General features: G+C 50.4%; 4 protein-coding genes across 6 annotated transcripts; 1 reads left to right on the forward strand and 3 right to left on the reverse strand.

Moving 5' to 3' along the window:
* Positions 1 to 211: 211 nt before the first annotated feature.
* On the reverse strand, positions 212 to 4,890 carry LOC122373044 (aminoacylase-1-like; the record flags this gene model as incomplete). The annotated part of the gene is made up of 7 exons (XM_043350781.1): positions 4,874 to 4,890; positions 3,965 to 4,049; positions 3,213 to 3,382; positions 1,964 to 2,135; positions 1,492 to 1,638; positions 956 to 1,143; positions 212 to 436 (listed from the first exon to the last, which is right to left on the reverse strand). Coding segments are annotated over exons 2-7 (981 nt in total), but the record flags the coding sequence as incomplete, so codon positions are not given.
* An 825-nt stretch (positions 4,891 to 5,715) lies between these two features.
* LOC122373049 (biotin--protein ligase-like) lies at positions 5,716 to 18,640 on the reverse strand. Of its 3 annotated transcripts, none has more exons than XM_043350785.1 (2): positions 18,604 to 18,640; positions 5,716 to 8,066 (listed from the first exon to the last, which is right to left on the reverse strand). In XM_043350785.1, the coding sequence occupies exon 2, from the start codon at positions 7,971 to 7,973 to the stop codon at positions 6,297 to 6,299; it is 1,677 nt and encodes a 558-aa protein (XP_043206720.1). In that variant the 5' UTR covers positions 7,974 to 8,066; positions 18,604 to 18,640; the 3' UTR covers positions 5,716 to 6,296. The 3 variants fall into 3 exon arrangements, with proteins under 3 accessions (XP_043206720.1, XP_043206721.1, XP_043206719.1); XM_043350786.1 differs by having other exon boundaries at positions 18,581 to 18,607; XM_043350784.1 differs by lacking the exon at positions 18,604 to 18,640 and adding an exon at positions 18,441 to 18,530.
* Positions 9,291 to 18,585, reverse strand: LOC122373045 (serine/threonine-protein kinase Nek8-like). Its single transcript, XM_043350782.1, has 7 exons — positions 18,449 to 18,585; positions 12,905 to 14,290; positions 11,820 to 11,927; positions 11,468 to 11,539; positions 10,771 to 10,881; positions 9,657 to 9,851; positions 9,291 to 9,431 (listed from the first exon to the last, which is right to left on the reverse strand). Exons 2-7 carry the CDS (start codon positions 14,249 to 14,251, stop codon positions 9,291 to 9,293), a joined length of 1,974 nt encoding a protein of 657 aa, XP_043206717.1. The 5' UTR covers positions 14,252 to 14,290; positions 18,449 to 18,585.
* A 379-nt stretch (positions 18,641 to 19,019) lies between the features above and the next one.
* Positions 19,020 to 24,440, forward strand: LOC122373050 (methyltransferase-like protein 7A). Its single transcript, XM_043350787.1, has 5 exons — positions 19,020 to 19,035; positions 20,509 to 20,803; positions 21,966 to 22,241; positions 23,449 to 23,586; positions 24,091 to 24,440. The coding sequence occupies exons 2-5, from the start codon at positions 20,534 to 20,536 to the stop codon at positions 24,226 to 24,228; spliced, it is 822 nt and encodes a 273-aa protein (XP_043206722.1). The 5' UTR covers positions 19,020 to 19,035; positions 20,509 to 20,533; the 3' UTR covers positions 24,229 to 24,440.
* The last annotated feature ends 1,768 nt before the right edge of the window (positions 24,441 to 26,208 follow it).

Raw genomic sequence — 26,208 nt, forward strand, 5'->3', positions numbered from 1 at the left:
GGGAGGAGAGAGAGAAAGAGAGAGAGAGGAGAGAGAGGAGAGAGAGAGAGGAGAGAGAGAGAGAGGAGAGAGAGAGAGAGAGAGAGAGAGAGAGAGAAGAGAGAGAGAGAGAGAGAGAGAGAGAGAAAGAGAGAGGGGGGAGAGAGGAGGAAGGACAGGGAAGATGGAGGGAGAGGACAGAGAAAGGGACAGCTGTTATTAATTAACTTACCCGTCGTATGAAGCAGCTGTCGGTGCCGGCCGAGAATATCTCCGGGCACACGGGCACGTTCAGTTTGGTCAGTGCCGCCGTGAAGGCCGCCCACCACGGGTGACCGGGGCTGATGGGGCTCAGGTCGGGGTTGTCCTCCTTCTCCGTTAGCTCGTAAGTGACTCCCTCTCCGGCCTGTTTACACCAGCCGCGCACCAGAACCTCGAACTCATCCGGCGCCGTCTTCTGGGAAACGCGGCAGTCGAAACAGGCGTGGAACTTGTCCGGAACAACGTTCTGCTGAACTCCGCCCTAGATGAAAAAAAAAAACAATCAACTTGCTGAGCATGCTGATTGTAAGGTTCAAGCACGCTGCGTGATAGCCTCGTAATAAAATATACAGAAAGGAACTGGAGCTGCACTGATGGGCCAGGAACTGCACATGAGTACCGGCAACAGCGACTGTAACAAGAACCACTGTTTGAAATGACATTATGACGTTTCGGTATCGTAGGAAGCGCAGACGGCAGTTAGCTGACAATAATCACCCATATTTATCACGACACGTCGAAGCAATATCTCTCCCACACCTTGGGTCACTCACACCAAGCACCCTCATACACAAACGCACACTGCCGTGCAAAGGCAACAACCGATTACGTTCGGGTGGCCTCTTGCCTGACGTAATGACTCTGACCTAACGAATCGTTTTTGTCTTTGGACAGCAGCAATGAGCACACCACCCCTCGCCTTGTGCCCACTCACACTGATGATGGTCAGGTTGACAGTGGTGACGTCCCCCAGCTTCCAGTCGGGGTGGGCGGCCAGCAGACGCTCCTGCTCGCCGCGGTACGTCAGAAACAGGTCGAGCACGCGGCGCAGCTTCTCACCAGCCGTGTTTGGAAGGAACTGGGAGCCGTGGCCCGTGTGGCCCAGACAGGTCACCTCCACCTCTGCCGGAGGGACGGGAGGGAGGTTAAAGAGAGAGAGGGATGGGAAGGTCAGAGGGAGAGACAGGAGGTCAGATAGGGAGGCAGAGATCAGCGGGAGGTCAGAGGGAGGTGTGGGGAGGTCACAGACGTTCACATGGCAAAAGAGAAACGTGCGGGAACATACAAGACGCATGACGCATGATGAAAGAGCTGCACAAAAAAGAATATATTTCTTTTTTTCCAACGATAACAAGTCTTGGTCGTAACTTTCAATTTGTGTCGTTAATATTTTCAGGTCCCATCATAGAAATTGAGTCCTTTACGCACCTCCTCATACCAACCCGGATACCCCCGGAGTGGCGCACTCACTCCAGGAATGTCGCTCGCCGTAGAAGACGGTCATCTGTTCTCCGGGGTTGGCCATTCCCTCATCCAGGGCGCAGGCCACGTTCAGGCGGGTCCACTCGTCCGTGGCCACAAACTCCTTCATACCGGTCACACCGCCTATCTCCTCATCTGAAGGCGGGGTCGTGGAAACGGGCGGAGGTCAGAAATGAGATGGGGAGAGGGTCAAAAGTCAGAAATGGTGTCGAATGGGAAAAATCAGCATACTGCGAGAGTGAGGGTTAATGAATATTACGGGGAGTCTCAGGGTCAGAAATAGTGCGGGAAGGATTGAATGTAAAAAGTGCAGGTGAGGATTAATGATTGTGGATTACCAGCCGAGATAGCTGACTCTATGTCAAAAATATGGTAAATCCGAATACAGCACGATCTTTACGACCGTTTTAGGACCAACCAACACTCACTTCGTCGTTGCCCGCCTATCAGCCGCGCTCACCGGGCACCATGGTGAGGTGGACGGTGCGCCGTGGCTGGAACCCGCGAGCCTTCAGCACCCGGATCGCTTCCAGGTACTGCATGGTCACACTCTTCATATCCTGGGTGCCGCGGGCGTAAATGTCGCCCTTGTCATCCTTGAAGGCGCTGAATGGATCGTAGTCCCAGTATTCCTGGGGAGGGGAGTAGAGACGGTTAGTTCTAGTACGGGAGAGCAGAAGGATGGGGGGGGGGGGGAGCGTAATACATGATGAATGAGACGGTCGTCCCCGTGGTGTATTTATCTAGGCATATTTATCGATCAAGCTGCAGCCGGGGTCATTTGGGCCAAAGGACGGGCAATCCTACCGAATCACACGGAGAGACAGTGGAACAGAAGGTGGGTCCGCGCACTGAGCGGGAGACGATATCGAAGTAACGACCTGACTAAGAAGAGACGGAGGCGAGCTGAAGGTTGTAGCGTATACACCAGCGGCATTGATTCGCAAGTACGGTCACTTTAATGATACACGAGTAAGTGGTATCTAGTGCGGTCGTGAGTGTTCATAAGCCAAGTGCGGAACTATCCGATTCCGATAGGTTACACACAGCCGACACTGTACTGTACTCGTATACTCAGAAACAATGACGTGACAGATTCGTAATAAACAGTACCATGTCAAATCATATCATTGTTTCCAATGCGGCATTGATTGATATTACTATCGATAAATGATAATTCATAAGCATCAATTGATGTAAGGGCGCACAACCCAGCAATAAAACTCAAATGTTTGCCAATGACCTGCCAACGACTCCCGAGATGATTCTCCTCTCGTCGCCCATCCGATAGCTCGAAACCCAGACCAAACTTCACACATCCGTCATTACTGACAGACACCATCAATCGTCTGCAGCGCTCAGCAGAACAGACGGATAAACAAGCAGAGACGGCCTTCGCTTGCAGTCCCACATTCTCCGAGATGCACTGTCTGTGAGCCCAAGAACCGAACACAACTCACAGCGAACACAATCACAATTGTAACTAATTAATGATATTGAACTTTTTATGTTTTATTAAATTGTTGGTTTCGAATAGCTACGCACTTCGAACGATGTTCGAGATGAATCTATGCTAAGATCATATACACAAGTAAAAACCAGCCAAAAGAAACTCCTTCTAATTCTATACTACATAGTTCAGCGCCCTGCCTCTATTCCTCGCCCGTCCACCCCCCCCCCCCCCCAACAGATCCCCCATCCGTCCTCACCTCAAATACGGGCACCACGTCGATATGCGAGTTGAGCAGCAGCGTGGGCAGCGTGGGCTCGGAGCCCGGCCAGCTCATCACCACCACCGGCCGGCCAATGAGGGGTTCCACCACGCGACACTCGAGACCGATCTCCTCCGCCTGGCCGCGCAGAAAGTGCACCGCACCCTCTGCAAGCAAATACGTGAGAATGAGGAATCATGGACACATTGGAACAATATGAGCTCTCTGATTTGATGTGATCGAATGGGATGCGTGGTTAGAAAATGTGGGCGCCAATTACTATAATTTTTTAATCTAAGGGCAGTGAAAACCCTTCTATTCCATAAAGATTTGAAGCAAATGTATAATATTCCTACGGTTTAGTTCCAACTATATTAGCATTATTACACTTAGAAGTCTCTATTGTTTCAGTAGAATGAGAATGCTTTTACCTATCAGACTGAATAAGCAGCAAGGCTGGCAGCAAAAAAAAAACTTCTGATTTCTAAGGAACCGAAGGCCAGAGGACTGCTCCAGGACATGAAGCGAGGCCGTGCCATCGGGAAATTGAAATGACACCAGACAGAAGGATCTATTTAAAGGCAATCAGGCCCGTGTATCCACAGCCAGGGGTGCTGGATGGCACAGCCTTCATCCCCACAGCCGAACAAACACTCCCCAGTTACAGTCATCTCCTGGGTAGGAGCCGGCCGAGGAAAAGGCTACCAGGGGTCAGCTTTGGTCCAATGACCGACCTTTCACATACTGACCATAGTCTGGGTGTGGTTGGACTGTTTTAATCCTTAGGTATTCTTGAAACCTTTCAGTGGGTCCTGTGGCATCTCCCATGATGACCTGAAATGAAAAAGAGTCAAAACTCTTTTTGCTACACCGTAAATCTGCTTTTCTTCATTTAACACTCTCCTTCCTGATGAGGTGATAATTTGTGAATATTTGAATGTGAATATTGCATTTGTCATTGTAATAACATTCGTTGTGTACAACTTTTTCAATCTTACATTCCATTATCTTAGGTATATCTTTTCATCCTGGTGTTTTACCAAAGCATTTAAAAACAGCAAATTTTGGTTTCAAAGCAGGGCCCTGATGGCTGATCGGCGGCCGGCTAGTACTCTTGCCGGCGCTCACATACGTGCTGGTTGCCCTGGCAACGGGCTATTGACCAATGAGAAGCGAGGAAAGTGCAACGTCACTGCGATTTTTCATATACCTGTGCCCCCATGTAGCGCGCTTCTCATTGGTCAATAGCCCGTTGCCGGGGCAACGTGCACGTATGCATGCGCGGGCTAGCGCGCTAGCCGGCCGCCGAGGCGCCGAACAGCGCTCAGGCAAAATCATGACATTTTGCCAATCCAAATGTTGCATGAGCTTAGACACTACTTAGACAGTACTTAGCAGGGCACCCAGGTCCCCAGGGGTGGGCATTAGGGGGGGGGGGAGCAAGGCCGTATGGGGGAGGTGGCCTGAGGGTGCGGCATAGGGCTAATGTTAAAAATGCCCAAATCAAAGGGGGGCACGAACTACGAAGCCCCGGTGCTGCCTCCCCGTTCCGCCGCCTATGCACACGGAATACTCAAGCGCCTTCACTCCCCTTGACTCAAACCAAGATTCTTGGACTCAAACCACAGTGTATATAAATCAAAATAACTCAAACCAACTCAAACCAAGGGACGACGGTGAAAACAGGGCGCCTGGGGCGATTTGATCAAGGTTTGTTAAATTTACACGTGACGTTTGGGATATAGTAGGCCCATGGAGCGGGAGAAGTTCCAAATATCACGTGACTAATATGCCCTCCGGCGCCCTGTTTTCACCGGCGTCCAAACCAAGAAGGCCGTAACTCTCTCAAACAGTGTCCTGCAATTTCTTTCGCTGCTTTTAGTCAAGGTATAAGGAAAACTCTGTCCCGTTGCGTCATTAATTTTGTAGCAAACTAGCCAGTCCCAAAACCAGCCTTTTGTTTTACAATATGAATTTCAGCATAAAAGTTTGAATTTTCAGCAAATATATAATTTTAAAACTGAAAATTATCCTTTTCGTCCAATTAGCGTTTATTTAGCATTAATATCTCATGCTAACATTTTGTGATTCGTTGTGACGGTGACGTCATCCAATACGTTTATCTTCCAAAAGTTATGAAAACAAATGCGTGCTTGTCTCAGCTGAGTCAGTTCAATAACGAACACGACTACTAAATACAAGACAACTGCATGCAATTGTTAGCATTGCATGCAAGGATTGCATGTTTCTGCCCCCAACTTCGGCCTATCCGTGAGAATCTTGGTTCGGCCAGCCATCGTACTCTTATATGTTGCCGTGTCCCATAACAAACTCTTTGTTACTATGCGATTCGACCCCTGCTCAGCTGTAGTTTGATAAAAATTGCTTTCAAGGGTCTTCATTTGCCATATGAATGCGCCAGTGCTACCAACCTACCCCCAATCATCGTCGCTCAAAATACTTGGTTCGGCATCATTCAGCAGTTGTATCGGTATGGAGGCATGTTTGTTAGCATTTTATTACTCAGAGAGCTTTTCACACCTACCGAGACCCTGCCTCCTGCCTATACAGATATGATGCCACCCGCCAGTCGCCAAAGCCCAAACATACCATGCAAACGACTGACGACACCTGGCCTGGGCCTTCATTTTGGGCATCATATTCATATCAATATCATAAAGTTTCACGGCACAACTGTCAAACGCAAATAAGAATTAAGACTACACCTTGGCTCTATTGCACAAACGGAATGACTTTTTCATTCACTAAGCAAGATCTCGCGACAAAATATACTTAGAATTTAGATGCTTCAAAGTAGGTACATGAGCTTATTAACTTCCCGTTTCCGATTCAAACGATGCCAACGCACCTCTGAAAATGCTGCCTGCTGTAATTCCTTTTCCCATTGTAAAACATTCTAAGAAGCGCTGACAGCTTTCCGCGTAATCACCTCTGATTTTTACATCAACGACATCACGGTCGCCTACAATGGTCCCAGTTCCGCCTCCCATCCTATCCCGCCGCGCGAGGACCTCGGTAGCCCCTCGTCGCCCGCAGTGACAGCAGTTTCACACGCCGCTATCAGCCCGCCTGTTTGGGCACGATCAGGCCCCGCATCATATCGAAGCTGTTTCCGTCGGGGGACACGGCCAGCTCGGCTCCGTCGGCAGCGGCGCGTACCAGCAGGAACCCGTGCTGATCCAGGCCGCACACCTCGGCGGGCACAGACTCGCCATCGCGCTGCACCGTCACCGGCTGTCGCTCGTGCAGCCACCGGCTCCTGTACCGCTCGGCCAGCGCGGCTGTGTCCAGCGTCAGCAGCTCCTCCAGTCGGCTCAGCAGGCGCGCCAGCAGTCGCTCTCGGGCCAGCGGCGCCGCCAGCAGCCGGTTCAGACACACAGTCGGCGCGGCGTTATCGAGATTCACCCCGAGACCGAGCCGACACTCGGCGCTGCGACCCATGACGTCTGTTTCCACCAGCACACCGCCCACCTTAGTCCGGCCCTCCCAGTACAGATCGTTGGGCCATTTCAGGCCGAGTCGCGGGTCTCCCACCGCCTCCGCCACGGCCAGCGCGGCGGCGTGCTGCAGCCAGCTGAGCCGCCCGCCCAGCGGCGAGTCTAGGGTCACCAGCAGTCGCACAGACAGCATACAGCAGCCGGCCGGGCTGAGCCAGGTGTTACCGGCGCGGCCACGGCCCCGTGTCTGTCGGTCACACACCACGGCGGCGCCGTGCGGCAGCCGCGCGTCCCGCAGCACGTCCATAGTGGATGTGACGGCCGGCAGGAACACCAGACACCGGCCCAGCACGGCCGTCTCCAGCTCCGACTCAAACAGACGGTGGTTGAACCGGGAGGTCGGCGGCGCGCCCACCAGCAGGGGTAGACGCTCGGCAGAGGCCGCTCCCGTCTCCGCTGCGGACACCACACATAGCTCAGGGCCGCAGCGCGACCGCCGCGGCTCCGTCAGCCTCGCTGCCACTGCCGCGTCCGCCATCAGATAACCAAGCTCATACTGCACCTCTGTCTGTTCGGGTTCAGCACAGCGCACACCCAGCTCAGAGCCCAGCAGAGCGCGCAGCAGCCGCAGCTGTGCCGGCGCTGTGACGTCCCAGTCCAGCTGAGTGAGTAGCACCGCGCCGCCGCCGCCGGTAGGACAGCAGCGCAGCACGGGCGGGGGCATCTCCGGACCATCGTCCTCCCGTCGCACGGAGACTGGCGTGGTGACTTCACACGCTCCCTCCGCGGCGATCCTAGCGGAGAGTGGTCTGGCGGTAACGCTGTAGCGACATGTGACGTCTCTCTCCTGGGCGTATGACAGCACCACGGATGGTTCCGCCGGCGGCCGGGGCTCACCAGACAGACATCCCAGTGTAAGACTCGAACTGACCGAGAGCACCGCTCCGCCGCCACGCCAGAACCGCTCAGCATCAGCGGACACGGCAGCGCTGAGCTGACCGGCCACCACCAGTAGCGCAGCGCTCTCCAACCAGACGGGTGGCGCCGCCACGGGCAGGTCATGAAACGTGTAGTACTCGGAACTGACGACAGATGTCACCAGCTGCCGCAGCCGTGCCTGTCCGTCACCGCCGGCACCGTGGTGAATGACCACGTTTGGAGGCTTGGTGACGGTAGATTCTGTCGCTGCTTGCGATTCTGCCGATGCCATCTCGCGCGATGTAAGGCTCAAAGACGGCATGAGCAGATTCTCCAAACTTCTCAGCTGTCGGATGATATTTGTTCTTGAAACGGCATACATTAGAAGCGAGAGTTGCTCGATTCTTGCCAGGAGCGAAATACTGAGGGGTCATCTAGTCATCATTGCTCCCCGAAAGTTGAATCGTGCCGATGTCTGTAACCGAAACAAAAAAGCACATCAAGATAATTCCTTGTGTGCGAACAAAAACAAAACAATGTGCTTCAAATAAAAATACGGTAAAATTGCGCAGAACAAAAAGTACAGCGAGAATTCCGATCGGCGCGATCTTCAGCCACGAAGTAACATCTCGAGGGCAAGAAACCGTTCGGCTTCACATTTCTTGTCATGAAGGGCTACCATATGACATTGCTGCGATCACGAGAACCAGAGGGGCCATCAACTTCAGCAGGGTTGTGTGCGAGACGAGGACGAGGGACAAACAGCTTCAGATGCCGCCGAGCGAGGGACCAGGGTGCATCAACGACAAGCAATACACGACACATTTGCTGAAACCGGCAGTTCAGATTGTTATAGAGCCCCGAGTCCCGGCAGAAGAGGAAGATGACACACCCGTTCCTCGTTGCATAAACAATAGCGGTAAGAGCGAGTTTTCATATTTGTATTTCGCTTCATTTATTAGACCTTTAAATTCAAGTATAACCATATCCTCGCGGCAAGAATGCATCCTTCTAAAACATTCAGCACACAAACTTACACGCCTAAATAGGCCAATGCTTTATCACAGGACTGACGAGATCCATTGGCGAGGTGCAAACACTTCACGGCAAGTACAAATGGTGCTATAAAAAAATAATATTGGAATGCACGGCATCACAGTCTATTAATACCTTTGTTATTTTCACTTTAATATACCTACGTCTCATTGCACGAATGGCGACTTGTGCAAAAATGCTCGCTTATAGCTCAGCTGCACTTCTGACTCCAAGCAACTGGCACATTGACCAAAAGGCACTTAGTTGAAGTTGAGGTGGAGCTACAACCAGCTCCATATCATTTAGATTCATTAGTTCAGATGCCTATCACATTCAGATGATAAACCCGCCACTCCCCACATCAGCAAACCGTGAGCAAATATGGTGAAAACAATCGTATCTCTAAACAAGGTCTGGCTGGATACTTAGAAAGGCGTGATTACTGTAAAGGCAACACTGTAAGTAAGGCAGACTTTGATTCGTACCTGCGCTGAGCACGAATTGCTAAATATCACCAGATGAGCACACGAAAATGGCAAGTCTAGCTTCACCATCCGAGCACCGCTGTGAGACTAAAAGCAGTCACTGTGGGAGTACCAGCAGTGAGAGTGAACAGCAGCTCTCACTGTGAGAGCAGCAGCGGTCACTGCTAGAGCAGCAGCGGTCACTGTGAGAGCAGCAGCAGACCGCCGTCGCCCAGCCGCGGCTCCCCTGCGCCGGGCAGCTCCAGGCGGACCGGCTGGCGCGGGCTGGTCTCGCTGACAGCGTGCAGCGAGCCGTCGGCGCAGAGCACCAGCACCGCCGACTCGGTCCCCGACACGGCCGTGACGGCGGCCGTCAGCGGCGAGCGGGCCGGCGCCGCGCCCGGCTGGCCGCCCAGCCACAGCAGCGCTCCTCCGGTCGTCAGCAGTGCTGTCCGGGAGGCGCACGCCACCGCGTCAGAGACGGGCTCCGGCGCTGGCAGCTGCACGGCGCGCAGTCGCCGCTCGCCGGGCCGGCCGCCCGGCTCGCCGGAGCCCAGCCGACCGGCCGCGTTCAGCCCGCAGCCGAACACCCGTCCGTCGGCGGTCACCACCAGAGAGCAGCCGGCGGCAGCGCGTACACGAGACGCCACCGCGTCCGACGGCAGCGGCAGCGGCTGAGGTGTGGTTGCCGGCCGCCGTGCGCCGCTGCCCAGCTGACCGTCCGCGTTCCCGCCCCAGGCGAACACGGCTCCGGCGGCGGTCTGCCGTGCAAAGGAAGAACCACGTATGTCATTTTTTGGTCAAAAATGTTTTTTTATACCGATCGATAGCCCAAGAAACGGAGCATTTGGTTATGCGAATTATATTCACAAAAAGTTTTTTGAAAATACTTATATTTCCAAAAAACATTTTCCAAAAAACGTATGTCATATCCAAGGGTAGACAGCCAAGGCAAAAACACGTATGTTCGGACTTATCGTGTCCAAAGCACGTATGTCAAAGCTTTCTTGTGTAAATGATTTTTTATTTCTTACCAATGAAAACATACGTGGTTTTGCCAGATATCTCCTCATCATGGGTATCTAAAGATGTTAACGCTCGCGTGGTCAAAACACGTATGTACGGACATTCTTGCTTAAATTGCATTTTTCAAGCACATAAATGAGAACATACGTGGATTTGCCTACTATCTCCGGTAAGCCGACGACAGCGGCACCGACCCCACCGACGTACTGACGCAACCAGGGGACGCAGCAACGGCCATACCGACGGCACCAGGGGATGTGGAGTCGGCCCTACCGACGGCACCCGGGGACGAGGAGTCGGCCCTAACTACAGCAGCGGGGACGCGTCACCGGTCCTACATACAGCACCGGGGGGACGCGGCACCGGTCACACCGGCCCTGCCGGGGGACGCGGCACCGGTCACACAGGCCCTGCCGGGGGACACGGCACCGGCCTGAACGACGACACGGGGAACGGCCGTACCAACGGCACCGGGGGACGCAGTACCGGTTCTACCGACAGCAGTTGGGAACGCAGCATCGGTCCTACCGACGACACCGCGGGACGCAGCACCAGTTACACTGGTCTTAGGGGAGGACACGGCATCGGTGCTTCCGGAGGACGCGACACTATATAGTGCTAACTACAAAAGCGGGGACACGGCACCGGCCCTACCGACGACACAGGGGAACGCGGCACCGGCACCGTCACACCGGCCCTGATGGAGGACACGGCCAACGACGAGTCAACGACCATGCCGACTGCACCGGGAACGTGGCGCAGGTCCTACCGACAGCACCGGGGGACGTGGCACTGACGCCGTCACACCGGCCCTAAAGGAGGACACGGCACCGTCACTCCGGCCCTGCCCGGGGACACGGCACCGGCCACACCGGCCCTAACTAACGGAGACACGGCACCGGCCACACCGGCCCTAACGGGGGACACGGCCACACCGGCCCTAAGGCCCGCCCCACACGAGTGCGATTTTGATGCGGTACGGTTGCGGTGCGGCTGCCGCACGTCAGGCATGCGGCTATCGTGCGGCATCTTGCAGCGCTGCGCGTCATCCATGCGGCGAAGAACGCCATCCATAACGGAGGGCACGGCACCGACCACACTGGCCCTACCGGGGGACGTGTCAACGACCCTACCGACGGCGCCGGGGGACGCGGCACTCGTCACACGGGCCCTATGTAGATGTGGACACGTCACCGGCCCCACCAGAGGACGCGGCACCGGTCCTACCGACAGCACCGGGGGGACGCGGCACCGGTCACACCGGCCCTGCCGGGGGACGCGGCACCGGTCACACCGGCCCTGCCGGGGGACACGGCACCGGCCTGACCGACGGCACGGGGAACGGCCGTACCAACGGCACCGGGGGACGCGGCACCGGTCCTACCGACAGCACCGGGGGGACGCGGCACCGGTCACACCGGCCCTGCCGGGGGGACGCGGCACCGGTCTTAACGACAACACTGGGGGACGCCGCACCGGCCGCACAGTCCTAACGAAGGACGCAACACCAGCCCTGCCGATGCAGCCCGAGGACGTGACACCGGTACTAACGAAGACACCGGGGACGCGGCGCCAGTCCTACCGGGGGACGCGGCACTGGCCACAGTCACACCGGCCCTACCGGGGGGACGCGGCACTGGCCACACCGGCTCTACCGGGGGACGCAGCAACGGCCCTAATGGAGGACACTGCATCGGCCCTACCGACTGCACCGGGGGACGTAGCGCAGGTCCTACCGACAGCACCGGAGGACGTGGCACCGGCACCGTCACACCGGCCCTAAAGGAGGACACGGCACCGTTACTCCGGCCCTGCCCGGGGACACGGCACCGGCCACACCGGCCCTAACGGAGGACACGGCACCGGCGCTACAGGAGGACGCGGCACTGGTGCTACCTACAAAAGCGGGTGACACGGCACCGGCACTACAGACGACACCGGGGGACAGCGCGGGTCCTACCAGAGGATGCGTACAGTGGAACGTGGCACCTGCCACACCGACCCAGTATTCTTCCACCGGCCCTGGGGGGGGGGGGGGGGAGGGACGCGGCACCGACCCTACCGACGCAACCGGGGACGTGCCACCGCAGGGCGCTGCACCTGCCCTCCCGACGTGACCGGGGGCGCGGCAACGGCCCTTCCGGGGGATCCGGCACGGGGGGGGGGCAGTACTGGCCCCACCGACGGCACGGGAAGTTATAAGAATCTTCCCATGGACTAATCTGTGTAGTTTCGTACAAATTTTCGCTTATATAAACAGCAACGTTAAAACACCCAGCCCCGGATATAAATGCTAGCGATACACACGCTTTGGGTGTGGCGAAATTTGCCTAGCAGGAATCACAAAGCCACTCTCACGGCCACAATCCTCATTGGTACGCTGGCTTTTATGTTGGAAATGAACGTATGTTGCGGTGTCAAAACAATCGGTGTTGGCAAAAACACGTATGTCATCCACTGCTAGTCACATACGTTGTTTTGGCAATTACGACTGTAGTTTGAGCGCCACATACGTGGTTTAGCCACACGGAAAATGACATACGTGTTTTTTCCTTTGCAAAGTTTAATTTGATAGATAAAATTTGATGGTGGCAAAACAACGCCCTAGAGTTTTTAGGGCAGTATTTATAAATATATATTTACAACAAGGCTCATCGGAATCGCAAGGCGGAGAGGAATTCAATGATATCTTTCTTTTGTCTGTGCGAGCTTTTACACGGTTGCTACAATGAAAAACGCATTTTCGGCTCTCCTGAACATTTTTGTTTTTCAAAAAACGGTAACATACGTGGTTTTTCCTTTGCACGGCAGCGGTGAGCACCAGGGTGTGGTCCGCGCCGCAGCTCACCTGTGCGACCTCGTGTCCCAGCAGCGACTGCACGATCCGCGGCGCTGACAGCGTACCGGCCGCCGGCGCCGCCTCGGCCGTCAGAACAATGCCGCGCTGCGTCAGGAGCGCCACCGTCGCGCCGCCGCTCGCCGCCTGCACGAACGACACGCCGCCGGGCCGCTCCACGGTCAGCGGCGGCCCGGCGTCGGCGAGCCACCAGACGGCCGCCTGTCCACCGCTGGTGACACAGACCGCCGTCACGGAGCCGCGAGCTGCCGCCGCCAGACGACGGCCGACGCCCGGCGGCGGCGCCGGCAGCTGGCGCAGCGTCAGCTCCGCGGTCAGCACCCACAGCGTGTCATCCTGCGGCGGCGGCGGCGGCAGGGCCGGAGAGGAGGGTCGGCGCGCCGCCCAGACCGCGCCCAGCGGCCCGGCCCGTCCGCCGGCCAGCGTCTGAGACACGGACATGGAGAGCGGCCGCGTGCTGGCGTGCCACGGAATCATGCCGATGTCAGAGAACAGGCGGCACGCGAACGGCGCCACGGCCGGGTGGGCGATGGCCTGTGTCACCGACGGCCGCCGGGTCTGGTCCAGACTGAGCAGCGCCGTCACCAGCTGACGCAGGCCGGCCGACAGCTGGGCCGGCAGCGGCGCGTAGCTGCCGCGCAGAATCTTCAGCACGAGCGCAGCTAGCGTAGCCGCCTCGAACGTGCGCTTCAGCGTGGCCATCTCGTATAGCAGACAGCCGAGCGCCCAGACATCCGACTTGCGGTTGTAGGGCCGTCCCTCGCACAGCTCCGGCGACAGGTAGCACGGCGTGCCCACCACAGAGCTGGCCGACGTCTTGGTCGCCAGGATCTTGGAGATGCCGAAGTCGCCGATTTTGATCACCTGCCGCTCACGGTCCAGCAGGATGTTCTCCGACTTGAGATCCCGATGGAGGATGTTGAGACTGTGAATGTGCTGTACGGCGATCAGCATCTGGCTGAAGAAGTGCATCACCTGCTCCTCCTCCATGGTCTGCTGCTGCAGGCTGAGCAGGTAGTCACGCAGCGTTCCGCCGGGGGCGTACTCCATCACAATCACCAGTGACTGCTCCTGCACGTGGCTGGACACGTACTCGATGATGTTGGGGTGGCTCAGCAGGCGCAGCACCTGCACCTCGTTCAGTGCCTGCTTGGTGTCCTCCTCTGGCATCGGGATCGACTTGAGCACCACCAGTCGGCGCGTCTGGCGACACCGACCCAGATGGACGACGCCGAACGCGCCGCGCCCCAGCGGCCGCAGCCGGTCGTACTGGTCCATGGCACTGCCGCCGCTTCTCCCGTACGCCCGTCAAGCTCACTAGGGCACAGTGGGAACAGACGAGCTGACGGTCCAGTCCAGAAAACATCTGACACTGCCATACTGGGTAGGTTGTGGCGACTGGCCCGCACCAGACACCATCCTTGATTTGTATACTCTGACTGGATCTGTGACTAATGTCACAGATCACAGATGTTCTACCCATGACATCCATTGATATTATCACCTTAACCTTCCAGGCGGGTTTAGTTTTTTCGATATACCTCGAGAACCGCTGCGCCGATCGTCACCAAACTTTCAGTACCCTCCCGGGAGTAGCTAGCGCACATGGTGACCAAAAAAAATCCAAAGGCTAATGATAGGTTGGCCGCTAATAACGTCAGAGTGACGTAATTTTTGCCATTTTCGACCCAAAAAAAGGTTTCGCGGGAAGAGCTGTCAGGCCTACAGCTTTAGAGATACAGAAAAATGTTCTAGACATAAAAGGTGTGGAATCAAGAGGGCTATAAAACTGCTATTTCGGCTTTTCGAATTTTTTGGATTCTGACCCCCAAAAATAAAAAAATAGATTTTTCGAAAATAATAACCAAAAAATCCAAAAAGTTTTTTGAATTTCGAAAAAACGGAATATATGTGATAGTCCCTACCACCTTCTATCTACATACCAAATTTGAGATCAATACCTCTTTTTTTAGCCAAGTTATAGCGAAAAACTGCTCAAAATTGATGACGTCAAATTTTCAAACTCAATTTTTAGCAATTCTAGACCTCGTAGCGCAAAACAAAGACCACCATTAGACCCCCCGCGACGAGCTGCATCGAATCGATACCCATTTTATGCAAAAATATCAACTTTGAAAATTGAAATTCGACCTTTTTTGACCTGACCTTGACCTGACCTCCACCAGAAAGTGACCTAAACCGTACCTGATGGTCTTATAACCAATACCATTGAGTTGGAAATGAAAAACTAGCCATAAAACATGCATCGCACAACCTTAGTAAAGTTGGGTTCATGTGGTGACCCTTGGTGACCTTTGGTGACCTGACCTGTGACCTGACCTAGTATGACTAGTGACCTCTAATAGCAACATATATACTAGACAACTGACGCCTTATCGCTGATTTTCGACAAAATGCGTTTTACTCGGTGTTATAGCGCTTTCCCTAGAAGCCCCGTGAACGGTGAAACATTTTATCTTTGACCTGACCTGTGACGTCATCGGTGACCCCGAGGTCAATGAAATTTGGATTCCTTCGACAAATTTGATAGGGCTATCGAACGCCGTTTGAATTTCCCGGATCCGTCCAGTAGTTTCGGAGATACGAGGGGGGGGCAAAAAAATGCCCCCCCCCCCCACCGCGCGGAAGGTGGCTGGGAGGCCCACCGCCTGCCGGGAGGCCCACCACTTTTATGGCATGCATTTTTGTTTGAGGCAAAGCAGTCACATTGCAGTGTAATAAGCTACCTATATGCATTATGCCATAATGTGCAGATGTGCTTTAAAGGGACACTCCCTAGTTTTGAGTTGAGATAGCCAAATTGGTGGCCATGGCCTGCAAATACCGGTTTGGGCACTCACAACATCGACAAATGCTTTAATTCGGAGATATGGAATTTCAAACTTGCAGTTTTCGGATTCTAAGGGGCTAGTGCATTGGTATGCCCCCTTAGAATTTGTGACGTCAGCGGAGATCTAACGATTTTTAAATATTTTACTAAAACGTTTGGTAGCACGTGATGGTATATGCTGCTTTGCGCGCAACAAATGCCGCACTTTCAAATAAAGTCGCTAGGAACAGCGGAGATCCCAAAAAGTAAACAAAAGTAAAAGTCTAATATCTTGAAAACCGGTGAATATTTTTCTATGAAATTTGGTAGATATTCGTTTTCGCTCTTTCTGAACCGAGCGACATCACTTTCGTGCCAATTCATTAACTTTTTTGAAGGTGGGAGGGTCCCTTTAAAATACCTAAGATTCAAATCAGTGCTGACTTCAGTAAAAATTAGGCCCTCTACATGTTATTTTTTCTATAGTCAGAATATACTTTTCCATTGAAACTTTTATGAAAATGATGAAACAGAAGATTATTTCTAATGTAATGAACCCTTAAATGCACAATATTTCTGCCATGTTATATGTTAGATACACACACCAATGCAAGGATGCCACTTTGATGTTTGCAGCAGATACATATAAAGTGCTGAAAAAATCCAAAAACAACAACAGTGAAGTTTCCAGTTTCCTGAAATGATAACCTGTCGTCTGCCTGTCTATGACCTGTGGCTGATTTCATAAAAGGGTGTACAATGCAACTGATTCATAATCAGTTTTCCACCCACTATGTTGCATTTTGCTCCCAAAAAGTTTCATAAAACAATTGTGGATGTAACCATGTAATGCCATCAACTAGCATTTGAGTAGTGATGTCATAAAATACCTACCCAGTTCAAATGTAAACATACAATTGGTGTATAATACACCCTTATTCCTAAGAAAAGCGCCCAGTTTTGAATGGTGTAACTTCTAAGGGGATAAACTACACCTAGATGTAAAAGGTATTTACATATTTACTTTATGATTGATCACCAATTTACTTTTGGTGTGATCCCAAAGTAAGAAGCAAATCGCATGATATCCTTTGCATAGGCAGCGAAACAGGGGGGTGGGGGCACCGGGGCACCATGCCCCCTTTGATTTTGGCATTTTAACATTAGCCCTATGGGTATTACAAGGAAAGAATGGGACCAAAAGTCAGCAGTGCCCCCTTTATTGAAGGTGTTAGGCTGCCACTGATCCTTTGACCTCCTGATTTCATTTATCATAATCATTCATGACACAAACAAGTTTAAAAGCACCAATACAAAATGGAAAGAAACATCAAATTGATTTTAGCCAAGCAGTTACAGTGCCAAAGGCAATGCCTTAGGAGAGATTACAGGCAATGGTTATGGTAAGTCAGCTATTTTTAAGTTAAGTGGTTGTGTATCTGGCTTCAGGCCAAAGGCAAAGAAGTTAGATATTTACTGTTGTAAAATGCTTAAAGATCTGTGAAACTAGGTAGCCAGATTGAGATTACCATAAATTGTTACCATTACCGCATTTCACAAACTCTATTGTCATATTCTAAGCATCACTTTGCGCCTTGCGGTTGGGCAACTGGGACTAGGAGCTCCCTCGTTAGGATCGGTTTATTGGTTAGGATGGTCCATGGTCAAAGCATGCATTCTGCTAATCTAAAACAACACAAACACCAATTCCATTCAATGATTTTGAAAACTGGGAATGCAATAATAGACTTTCATGGTAAATGTCAAGATAAAGTCCTAAGAAATTTCATGGATGATTTTTCACAATCTTTCAATATTTGACATCCTGAATCCAAAAATCAGTTGGGGAAACTACGAGGAGCCAAACAAAAATTGGATTAGCCAATCAGCGGCTGCAGTGGGCGGGGCGATGACCATATATGGTCATTAAATCAGACAACTTCATCTTTTCAATGAATTTTAGCATTCAAATGAAAAAATAAGGCATAAGAATGTTTTTTAACCACACAAGGCCTACACTCACCCGGTACATAATTAACTGGCGGCTCTAAATCGCAGAGTTACAACGCAAGGTCAAACCGTGATTGGCAAATATGGCGGATTGAAACAGTCGCGCCAAAAAATGTAAGCTGTACTGTGGTTTGAAAATGCCATTATTTTTATTATTTTGTTTATGGTTTTTCTAATTGTACTTAAGTTATTATTTTAGAATTAAATATTTTTGTTTATTGTAATTAAATTAAATCTTTTAACAATTTTCTTTCATAAAACCAATCCATTTATTGAATTGGCCAGCTGATTGTGACACCCGGAACCTGCAGAAAAGCCGTTTTCCTATCGCCATTTTCGAGTCAATTCGCCAAATTTAATCAAATCAAACTAATTCCTGGTGAAAAATGGAAGCCTTTTCTCTCCAATTAGTGGACGCGATACCGCAAGTACCGGCTTGTTATACCGTTTTTCACCCTTAGTAGCGGGGGCTGCATTTATGCCCATATATGGTCATCAAAAGTCCATTTATTGACCAATCCATTTTTTGACATTCGCCTCGTAGTTTCCCCAACTGAAATGATGCTTACATGTCTCGCAAGTCGCAAATAAAAGGAAAAAACATAATCAAACCTGACCTAACCTTACCTACTTACCTATAGCCCTAGTTTCTGTGAAAATGCAGTTGAATGGATGAATGATGAAGAAGTTCAGTGCCTAATTAGTATTGAAACAAATATTTGATGCTATTCGTTAGGTACTTTTGCGAATAATTTACAAAAGTCTACAAAAGTCCCACGCCCAACCCCACCGGCGTTTTTCGCACATCGCCGCAATTGTCGGAATTCGTGCCGCAAGTCGTAAGTGGTTACGGAAATTGTCAGGGGAAATAATGACGACATAGGATCTGCTGAAAACAATGTGAATATACAAGTTTGAACATTTTCTAAGAAAAAAAATCCAATTTGAAAGCTCAGTTTAGCCAAAATCTTCACAGAGTTTACGTTCAGTGAAATTATTTACAATTTAAATGCAAAAAGAAGATACCTAGTTTTCCGTTACGATCGGATGCAGAGAATTTCTTCGATAATCATTGGATTTCTTGCCATTACGTCATTAGTACTATCTTATAAAGCTTGCACTACCATGCGTGCGATTCTGCGAGATTGCGGGATTGCGATTGCGAGCACGGTTGATTGCGAGTTGCGATTTGTGATCAACGTGGGTTTGCTTGTTTTTGCTTGTGATTTGTGATAGCGATCGTAGCGATTGCGACTTGCGCAAAGCTTGCAACCCTTGCAACAACTGCCGGTGTGCACCGGTGATTGCCCATTATACAGCGTAATTGCACTGGTTGGCGGTTGCTATATGCCACAAGCAATTGGGTGCAGATTTTAGTTCCAACTTCCAATAATTAATTTGATTTATTGAATTGGTTGGAAAGTGGCGTCCAAATGAAATATAAACCTTTTTGCACTCTCCCGCTCACCTCAAATGCAATTCCCCGCTCCCAATTTTACCAAGAACGCATTCGTGTGGATGATTCAGTTTGTTTTGCGTCCTACTTTTTGCCACACTTGTTAATGAATTATTGCGACTCTCATCCCCCTTTCGGAGAGGAATTTCTCCTCCGACACCCGAACCAAAATACAACTTTGGAATGCTGGATTTAAATGCCTTCTTTTAACCACAAGTTCCTTGTGTGAGGTAACTTGCTTTGTCATTTCCATTTTAGACGTTTAGGAGTGCTAAGGGAATGCTGTCTCAGGAGCTTAATAATCAACTTAGGTACATTTGGAAAACTGGTTAGGGGACACTTTAACTGAAGTGCTAATGAGAAATGTCGCACACTCCCGGCTGCTTGAAATTCAGGATTTAGAATGGATGTTTAAGAACCATATAATTTAACCTTACAAATCAGTGAAGGTTGGAAACAATTCACTTTTAAAGCCTGTCCCGTAGCTCAGTTGGTAGAGCATTGGACTCCCGGTAGTGAGAGCCCGGGTTCGAGATGCTCCGGCGCTCGATATTTGAGACTCATGACGGGGATGGTCTGTGGTTGGTGGGAGCAGCCGCAGCCAGTTTAAGTCAGTTGATGTCTGATGACTCAGTTGAGTGGGACAGGTCATGTCCGGCTTTGAAGGACTCGTTAAACTTTGGCATCTACGGTTCTCCCGTTGCCCGGAATTGCGTGATCGGACAGTAGGGGTCGGGGTCTACAGGGGTCTACGCAACAAGCTCTGCTTAGCGTAGGCTCTGGCTCTGTCAATCCGTTCAACATTCGAACTAAATTTTAAAAAAGCATAAATTTTACCACAGGAGCTGTATTCTTACATTATTTGACATCCTGAAACCAAATATTATACTTACATGTGGTGCAAATAAAAGAAAAAAATCAAACCTGACCTAACCTTAGGTAGGTACCTACTGGCTACTTATCTGTCCTACAACCTACCAACCTACAACCTACAAACCTACAACTTACCAACCTACAATTTATACAAACCTACCGACCTGGGGGTTTGGGGTTTAGAACTTTTTGGGTTTGAAAACTTATGGTCAAGTACCTACTAATCTATGTTGTTGGGTAGTGCCTGATGGTGATTGAATGTAGGACTTAAGGAATGATGTTTATTAACGGGCATATCAATTTAGTGAAATCAATTGGTGGCTGATTTACCATGAAGCTTTGCTGACTTATCCTCTTCTTCCACAGCCCACAGGAGCTACCAAGTGCCAGGATGTTGTGCCTTATCAGCTGTGTGCTGAACTACATGGCCTGGGTAGTGGGATGGGTGACCCTGGTAGTTGTCACTTTAAAAGTTGTGCTTGGACCAGTCTATTTTGAATCACTTCGAGGCAGAGCATTTGCATATTTTATGGAGTACCTTGCCAAAGAAGAGCTAAGGAAAAGCCTTCAGCAGAGTAAGATAGACCTTTTTTCTTCAATGAAGCTGATCAAGTCAAGTGACCAAGAGCTCTCCAAGAAGAATGCTCTAAATATACTGGAGGTATGTTGTCCAGTGTGGTACCGAGAGGATTGCTGGGTGGGTGTTTCACATTTTAGTTTGTTTGCTAACTGCTGGTAGGAAGGATATTGAAGGCTACGACACAAGTACAGCCTTAACCCTATTAGTGGCAGGCTCCTGGCTACCCCATATTAGTGGCAGGGGGGGGGGGGGGCTGTTTACGACCCCCCCTTGATATCTCGAGATCTAACGGGCCGATTTTCAAAATTCAAACGGCATTCGATTTGGCTCAGCGAGATCTACATTTCTAAAAAATAAAATTAAAAAATGTCAATAGGGGGGTAGAGGGGGGTAAAAAAGGGCAAATTGCAGATACATTTTAGACTGTTTATCACGGCCAGGTTTCTGAACCAATCTTAACGCAACTTTTGCCGATCGATAGAGAATGAACCAAGAATTCACATGGATCCTAAAAATATGCATTTTCAAAAATCATAGGCGGATACAGATCATTGAGATTGGGGGTACACAAAAAGTATAGTAAATAAGGTTTTTGTTGGTACTGTATCTAAAAAGGGTGGCAATGGTCTTGTTATGTTACAATTTTCTTATGAGAGAACGACTAAAATTGTATTGGTCATGCATAGGCGGTGTCAGGGCACCTATGTTGGGAGGTAAAAAATAACCCCCCTTTTTGGACGCCTGGATCCGCCTATTATAGCAAAAACGTGTCAAAAGAGGATGCACAACAACTTTGTATATGTTATCACATGATACCTTTCATTCACTGTTCGTAAAACTGGTGCAGCATCGTGATCTTCGCCCAAATGACTCGCTTCACGAATAGGACCCCCCAATTCCCAGTGCTCTGGAGCCGCCCCTGGTAATGTTATGAACTTGAAATTTTCAGGGAATGTGCCCAATTTAGTTTTAGGAAAAGTCAGAAAATTTCAGCATCGTAGCTTCAGCGGTTTCGGAGATATTCCCGAAAAACCTGAGGGGTGGATAAAAACAACCCCCCCCCCCTGCCACTAATAGGGTTAAAACTGAGAACTGCGGACGTACCATACATTTTAGCCAACTCAATACTCCAACAAAAGTTCTTTTGTCTTCGAATCATTCCCTTGATAGCAATAGCATGCTACGTCTACGTATCGCATACCTGTCACAATTATCGTCGCCAACACCATGTTTGTGTCATCAGATCGGCGTCGGCACAGGCATGAACTTGGAGTTTTACCCGGCCGGCTCCCGGCTGCACTGCGTCGACCCCAACCAGGCGTTCGAGGTCTACTTTCGGCGCGAGTGTCTGCAGAAGGCCGCCCACCTGGACCCGGACATTCGGTTCGTGGCCGAGCGCGGCGAGTCGATGCCGTCGGTGGCCGACAGCTCGGTGGACGTGGTGGTCACCACGCTGGTCATGTGCAGCGTCACACACCTGGACCAGATGCTCCGCGAGATTCGGCGCGTCCTGGTGCCCGTGAGTTAACAGCCGGTCAGGTAGACCCACTCGGTTTGGGAGCATCATTCGCCATCTCCCTGCGATATTTTCGCCTAAAAATAATGCATCATGAATTGGATGCGGGTGATTTGGTCGGGTGGTGGGCCTTTGGTGTCACGCATTAACGGGCACCTGAGCCCAAAGGTGTTGACAAAGGGTCTGTTGGACTACCTACCTCCCTAGCCATCCGGCACCTGATCGAGTTAGAGCTTCGCGAGAAGGCGAGCATGCTGCCCGTGACGAGAGGAAGCTGATAAGGCTGGTCCCGAGTCATTATTTGACCTTCCAGGCCAGGTCAATGACCCAAAGGTCGGGAATATCAGGACGTGCTAAGAACTTCTTCAAGTTAGGCTTTTATTGGTGTCTCCTGGCTCTTGATTTCGAATATCGCATTTGTTTTATTCAAAGACGATGTATTCATGCATTTGGGGTAGGTAGGGTCAGACTCAGGTTAGTTAAGGTCGACCACCAAGGGTCGTGATGGCTAACCATATCAGGTGTTTACCACCACTACAGCTTTGCAACCTGTTACATGAGCACTAAAACTAGTTATCAAATGTTCAAATGGGTGCTAAATTCGAAATCATCTACAAGAACTGCCCAATTATATCAGAGTAAAACTTAAAATGAAAATAAACGAGGTTACCAAAGTTCCATAACCTTGACTTGACCTCCAGGCTCCACTTGACATTCACACTTACCGTAAAGTATGGGAAAACATCATTTTACCTGTTCGCTTCGCACTTTTCTAATCACACAAAAATCCCGGAAACGCACAGATAATGACATGCGTCGAATTGCCATTCTGGCCTGACATAGTCTGAAATCTGAAGAAAGAGGACACAGGTCAAAGGGCATTGTGGTCATAGCCGTGATTTTTTCAGGGAGGGTGTAAAATTGACTTACTTAAGGAGGCTATTGGAAGTTGCGTGGCGATCGGCAGCTTTTTACGGGAGTTTTACGGGAGTTTATCGCGAAAAACCGAGTGGGATCCGTTCGAATCAAAAGCAGCTTCGAACGTTTCGACCCCCTATAAGTGGGGAAAGGGGAAGGTGCTAAAAATAAAGGAAATTATTTGGTGCCCCATAACAACTCCTTAATGTTTTCAAACATTTCTTCAGTTCAGATCATACACTGCTTCCACTCCATATCGCTGCAGTTCCGTCCATTTGGTCGGTGTTCTCAGGGCGGCAAATTCTATTTCCTGGAGCACGTGGGACACCCATCGGGCACGTGGCGCCGCCGACTACAGAACGTGCTCTCCAACTCCGGCTTCTGGCCGGCCGTGTTCGACGGATGTGTGCTCAACACAGAGGTGGAGGAGGTAAGTGATGCTGTAATGCTGCTCGAATCGTGGTGGTTATATTCAGATTCTACTGCACCAGTGTCGGCTATCAGTTGTTGGTTTAGCACGGGTAGACATCCGATAATGGTCTACTTGAACAATGAACAGTGAAGATAGGCGAACTGCCCCTAGAGTTTCGATTAGTTTCGATCTTGACTCGCTCTCTAGCTATTGAAAATTCATTTTAGAAAATGTAATTAGGCAGTTGGAGATGTTTGATATTGTTCAGTTACATTTATTTGAATCACCTTTTAAGTTTTTTTTTTTTTTGCAGAATGGACGTTTTTCCGGTACTTTATCTAGGATTTTTCACCCGAGGCCGAGACACGTGTTAGTCGTAATGTGTCATTAAAAAGAAATTAAAAATTCATTAAAAAGTAGAGAGCATGAGAAGAGAGAGGACCATCATCTCAACGACACCACGTCCCCGCCCCCGCTCAGTGCCGTCCGTGTTCATCCGCTAGCGTTGGCGTCTGTCCGCAGGTGATGCAGACCGGCGGCTTCAGCCAGGTGGACTGCCGCTCGGGACTCCTGCTGGACATGCAGATGCAGCCCACGTCTGCGCCGCTCTCCGGGGCGGCGCTCGTCAACCCGTTCGTATACGGTGAGCTCACCAAGTGAGCTGACGAGCTCACTAAGTGAGTTGGCGAGGTCGCAAAGTGAACTGACGAGCTCACCAAGTGAGATCGCGAGCTCACGAAGTGAGGTGGCGAGGTCGCAAAGTGAGCGGACTGGTGCCGACCAGTGCCACAAATCAGGTGCGGAGTATCCGAGCTATCGACTGCCTATGGTCGCCAAGCCGCCTCCTGATCAATTAATTTGTGCTGTGTGAAGGAGGCTGTTTCTATTGTTATGCGGGGTGTTCGGGGGCTGTTTTTACCAGGCGTTCATGACAGAAAGTGATTGGATCCATGATCCACACGGTTTCACCAAAATCAGCTACCTAATTTACAAGAATTGTTTGAAGGAATTAAAGAATCAAGGAATCATTTTAAAGCATAGGCAGCGGAACGGGGGGGGGGGGGGCTCCGGGGCACCGTGCCCCCTTTAAGTTTGGCATTTTAACATCAGTCCTATGGGCGTTGCATGGAAAGAATGGGACCAAGAGTCGGCAGTGCCCCACCCCCTTGATTGAAAGTGTTCCGCCGCCACTGTTTTTAAGAGACCCTCCCACTTTAAAAAAGTTAATGAATTGGCATAACAGTGATGTCCCGTAGTTGAGAAAGATCAAGCATGAATATCTACCAAATTTCACCGAAAAATATTCACTGGTTTTCAAGATATTGGACGTTTACTTTTTACTTTTTGAAACCTCCGCTGCTCCTACGACGTCATTTAAAAGCAATAATTTTGCATCCTTGAAGTGTGGCAGACGTTGCGCGCAAGGCAGTGTATGCCACCACGTTTTACCGAGGGTCTTAGTATAAGATGTAAAAATCGTTCGATCTGCGCTGACGTCACAAATTCTAAGGGGGCATTCAAATACTTTAGCCTCTTAGAATCTGAAAACTGCAAGTTTGAAATTTAATATCTCCGAATTAAAGCGATTCTCGATGTTGTGAGTGCCCAAACGGTAAGTGCAAGCCAGGGACCTCAATTTGGCTATCTCAACTCAAAACCAGTAGGCGGAACTATGGTCAAGCGTACCCATTTTCGGGAACGCATTTTCGTTCCCATGTTTGGGAACGATAAACCCAAATATGGGAACGCCATGTAGGCATTATTTAAAACAAGAAAAAGAACCGTTAAATGACGTCCAAAAAATATAAAACGATCGTGAACCGCCTGATATTTGTCTCAATATTGTTGGGAAAGAGTTTGATATTGTAAGGCCCATCGTAGTTTCAAATCGTTAACCTATTTCTAAAGCAGTCCATCATCCGGGCCGCGAGCCCAAATTTGGGAACGCTCTCGTACACTGGCGCTGCAAGCGTTCCTTATTATGGGAACGGCGTACCCAAAATTGGGAACGATTTCACCGACGCCTTTCAGGGGCTCTTTTCATTAACAAGCATCACGTCCAACGCCGCAAATTATTGTTAACGCAACAATCATCAGATGACCTTTCCGGCAAGACCGTCGCATGTTTCGCCCGGTCTTCTGCGCTTTTATTCCCGTCGATCTCGCAGCGGGCACGCCCCCCTCTGCAGGATTACGTAATTCACAACGCTCAGCGATGTTCAACAAGGTCTTCCATGCCTATATCCACCGTCCGCGCCGAGGGTGGAGACATGTCAAGCACCTGTCTGTTAATCACCGATAGTTGACGAGCACAAGTAAGTATCCAAAAATGGGAACGCTGAAATGTTTCACTCTCAAAACACCTAGTCCCAATATAAATCTACTTTTTTCCTTTCTTAATGAGTGTAAGTGGCAAAAGGCCTGGTAGGATGGGCACGAGAAATGATCAAAATCAGCATGAAAATTATAAATAAGGCACATAGGGCGACCTGCATAAAAGAAATTCCCCCAAAACGATCGTACCTCCAAAATACCGAAGGCAAAAACCACGCTCATGACGCTCCTTAAAAGCAACGCTAAACAGCTAGCATCCAAATAAAATATGTCTTTCAGGGTTGATAAAATACAGCTGAATAATTT

The sequence above is a fragment of the Amphibalanus amphitrite genome, unplaced genomic scaffold (assembly GCF_019059575.1).
Source record: "Amphibalanus amphitrite isolate SeventyFive unplaced genomic scaffold, NRLGWU_Aamphi_draft 001437F_arrow, whole genome shotgun sequence".
Lineage (NCBI taxonomy): Eukaryota > Metazoa > Arthropoda > Thecostraca > Balanomorpha > Balanidae > Amphibalanus > Amphibalanus amphitrite.

Excerpts from the sequence above, each read along its gene's own strand:
- LOC122373050 (XM_043350787.1), top strand. The coding sequence starts at position 20,534 with ATGTTGTGCCTTATCAGCTGTGTGCTGAACTACATGGCCTGGGTAGTG. Across the intron at positions 20,804-21,965 it reads ATGCTCTAAATATACTGGAG|ATCGGCGTCGGCACAGGCAT; the intron begins GTATGTTGTCCA and ends TTGTGTCATCAG. Across the intron at positions 22,242-23,448 it reads TTCGGCGCGTCCTGGTGCCC|GGCGGCAAATTCTATTTCCT; the intron begins GTGAGTTAACAG and ends CGGTGTTCTCAG.
- LOC122373049 (XM_043350785.1), bottom strand. The coding sequence starts at position 7,973 with ATGTATGCCGTTTCAAGAACAAATATCATCCGACAGCTGAGAAGTTTG.
- LOC122373045 (XM_043350782.1), bottom strand. The coding sequence starts at position 14,251 with ATGGACCAGTACGACCGGCTGCGGCCGCTGGGGCGCGGCGCGTTCGGC. Across the intron at positions 11,540-11,819 it reads TACGTCCCCCGGTGCAGTCG|GGCCGGTGTGACCGGTGCCG; the intron begins GTAGGGCCGATG and ends TCCCCCCGGCAG. Across the intron at positions 10,882-11,467 it reads CGCGTCCCCCGGTGCCGTTG|GACCTGCGCCACGTTCCCGG; the intron begins GTACGGCCGTTC and ends TGCTGTCGGTAG.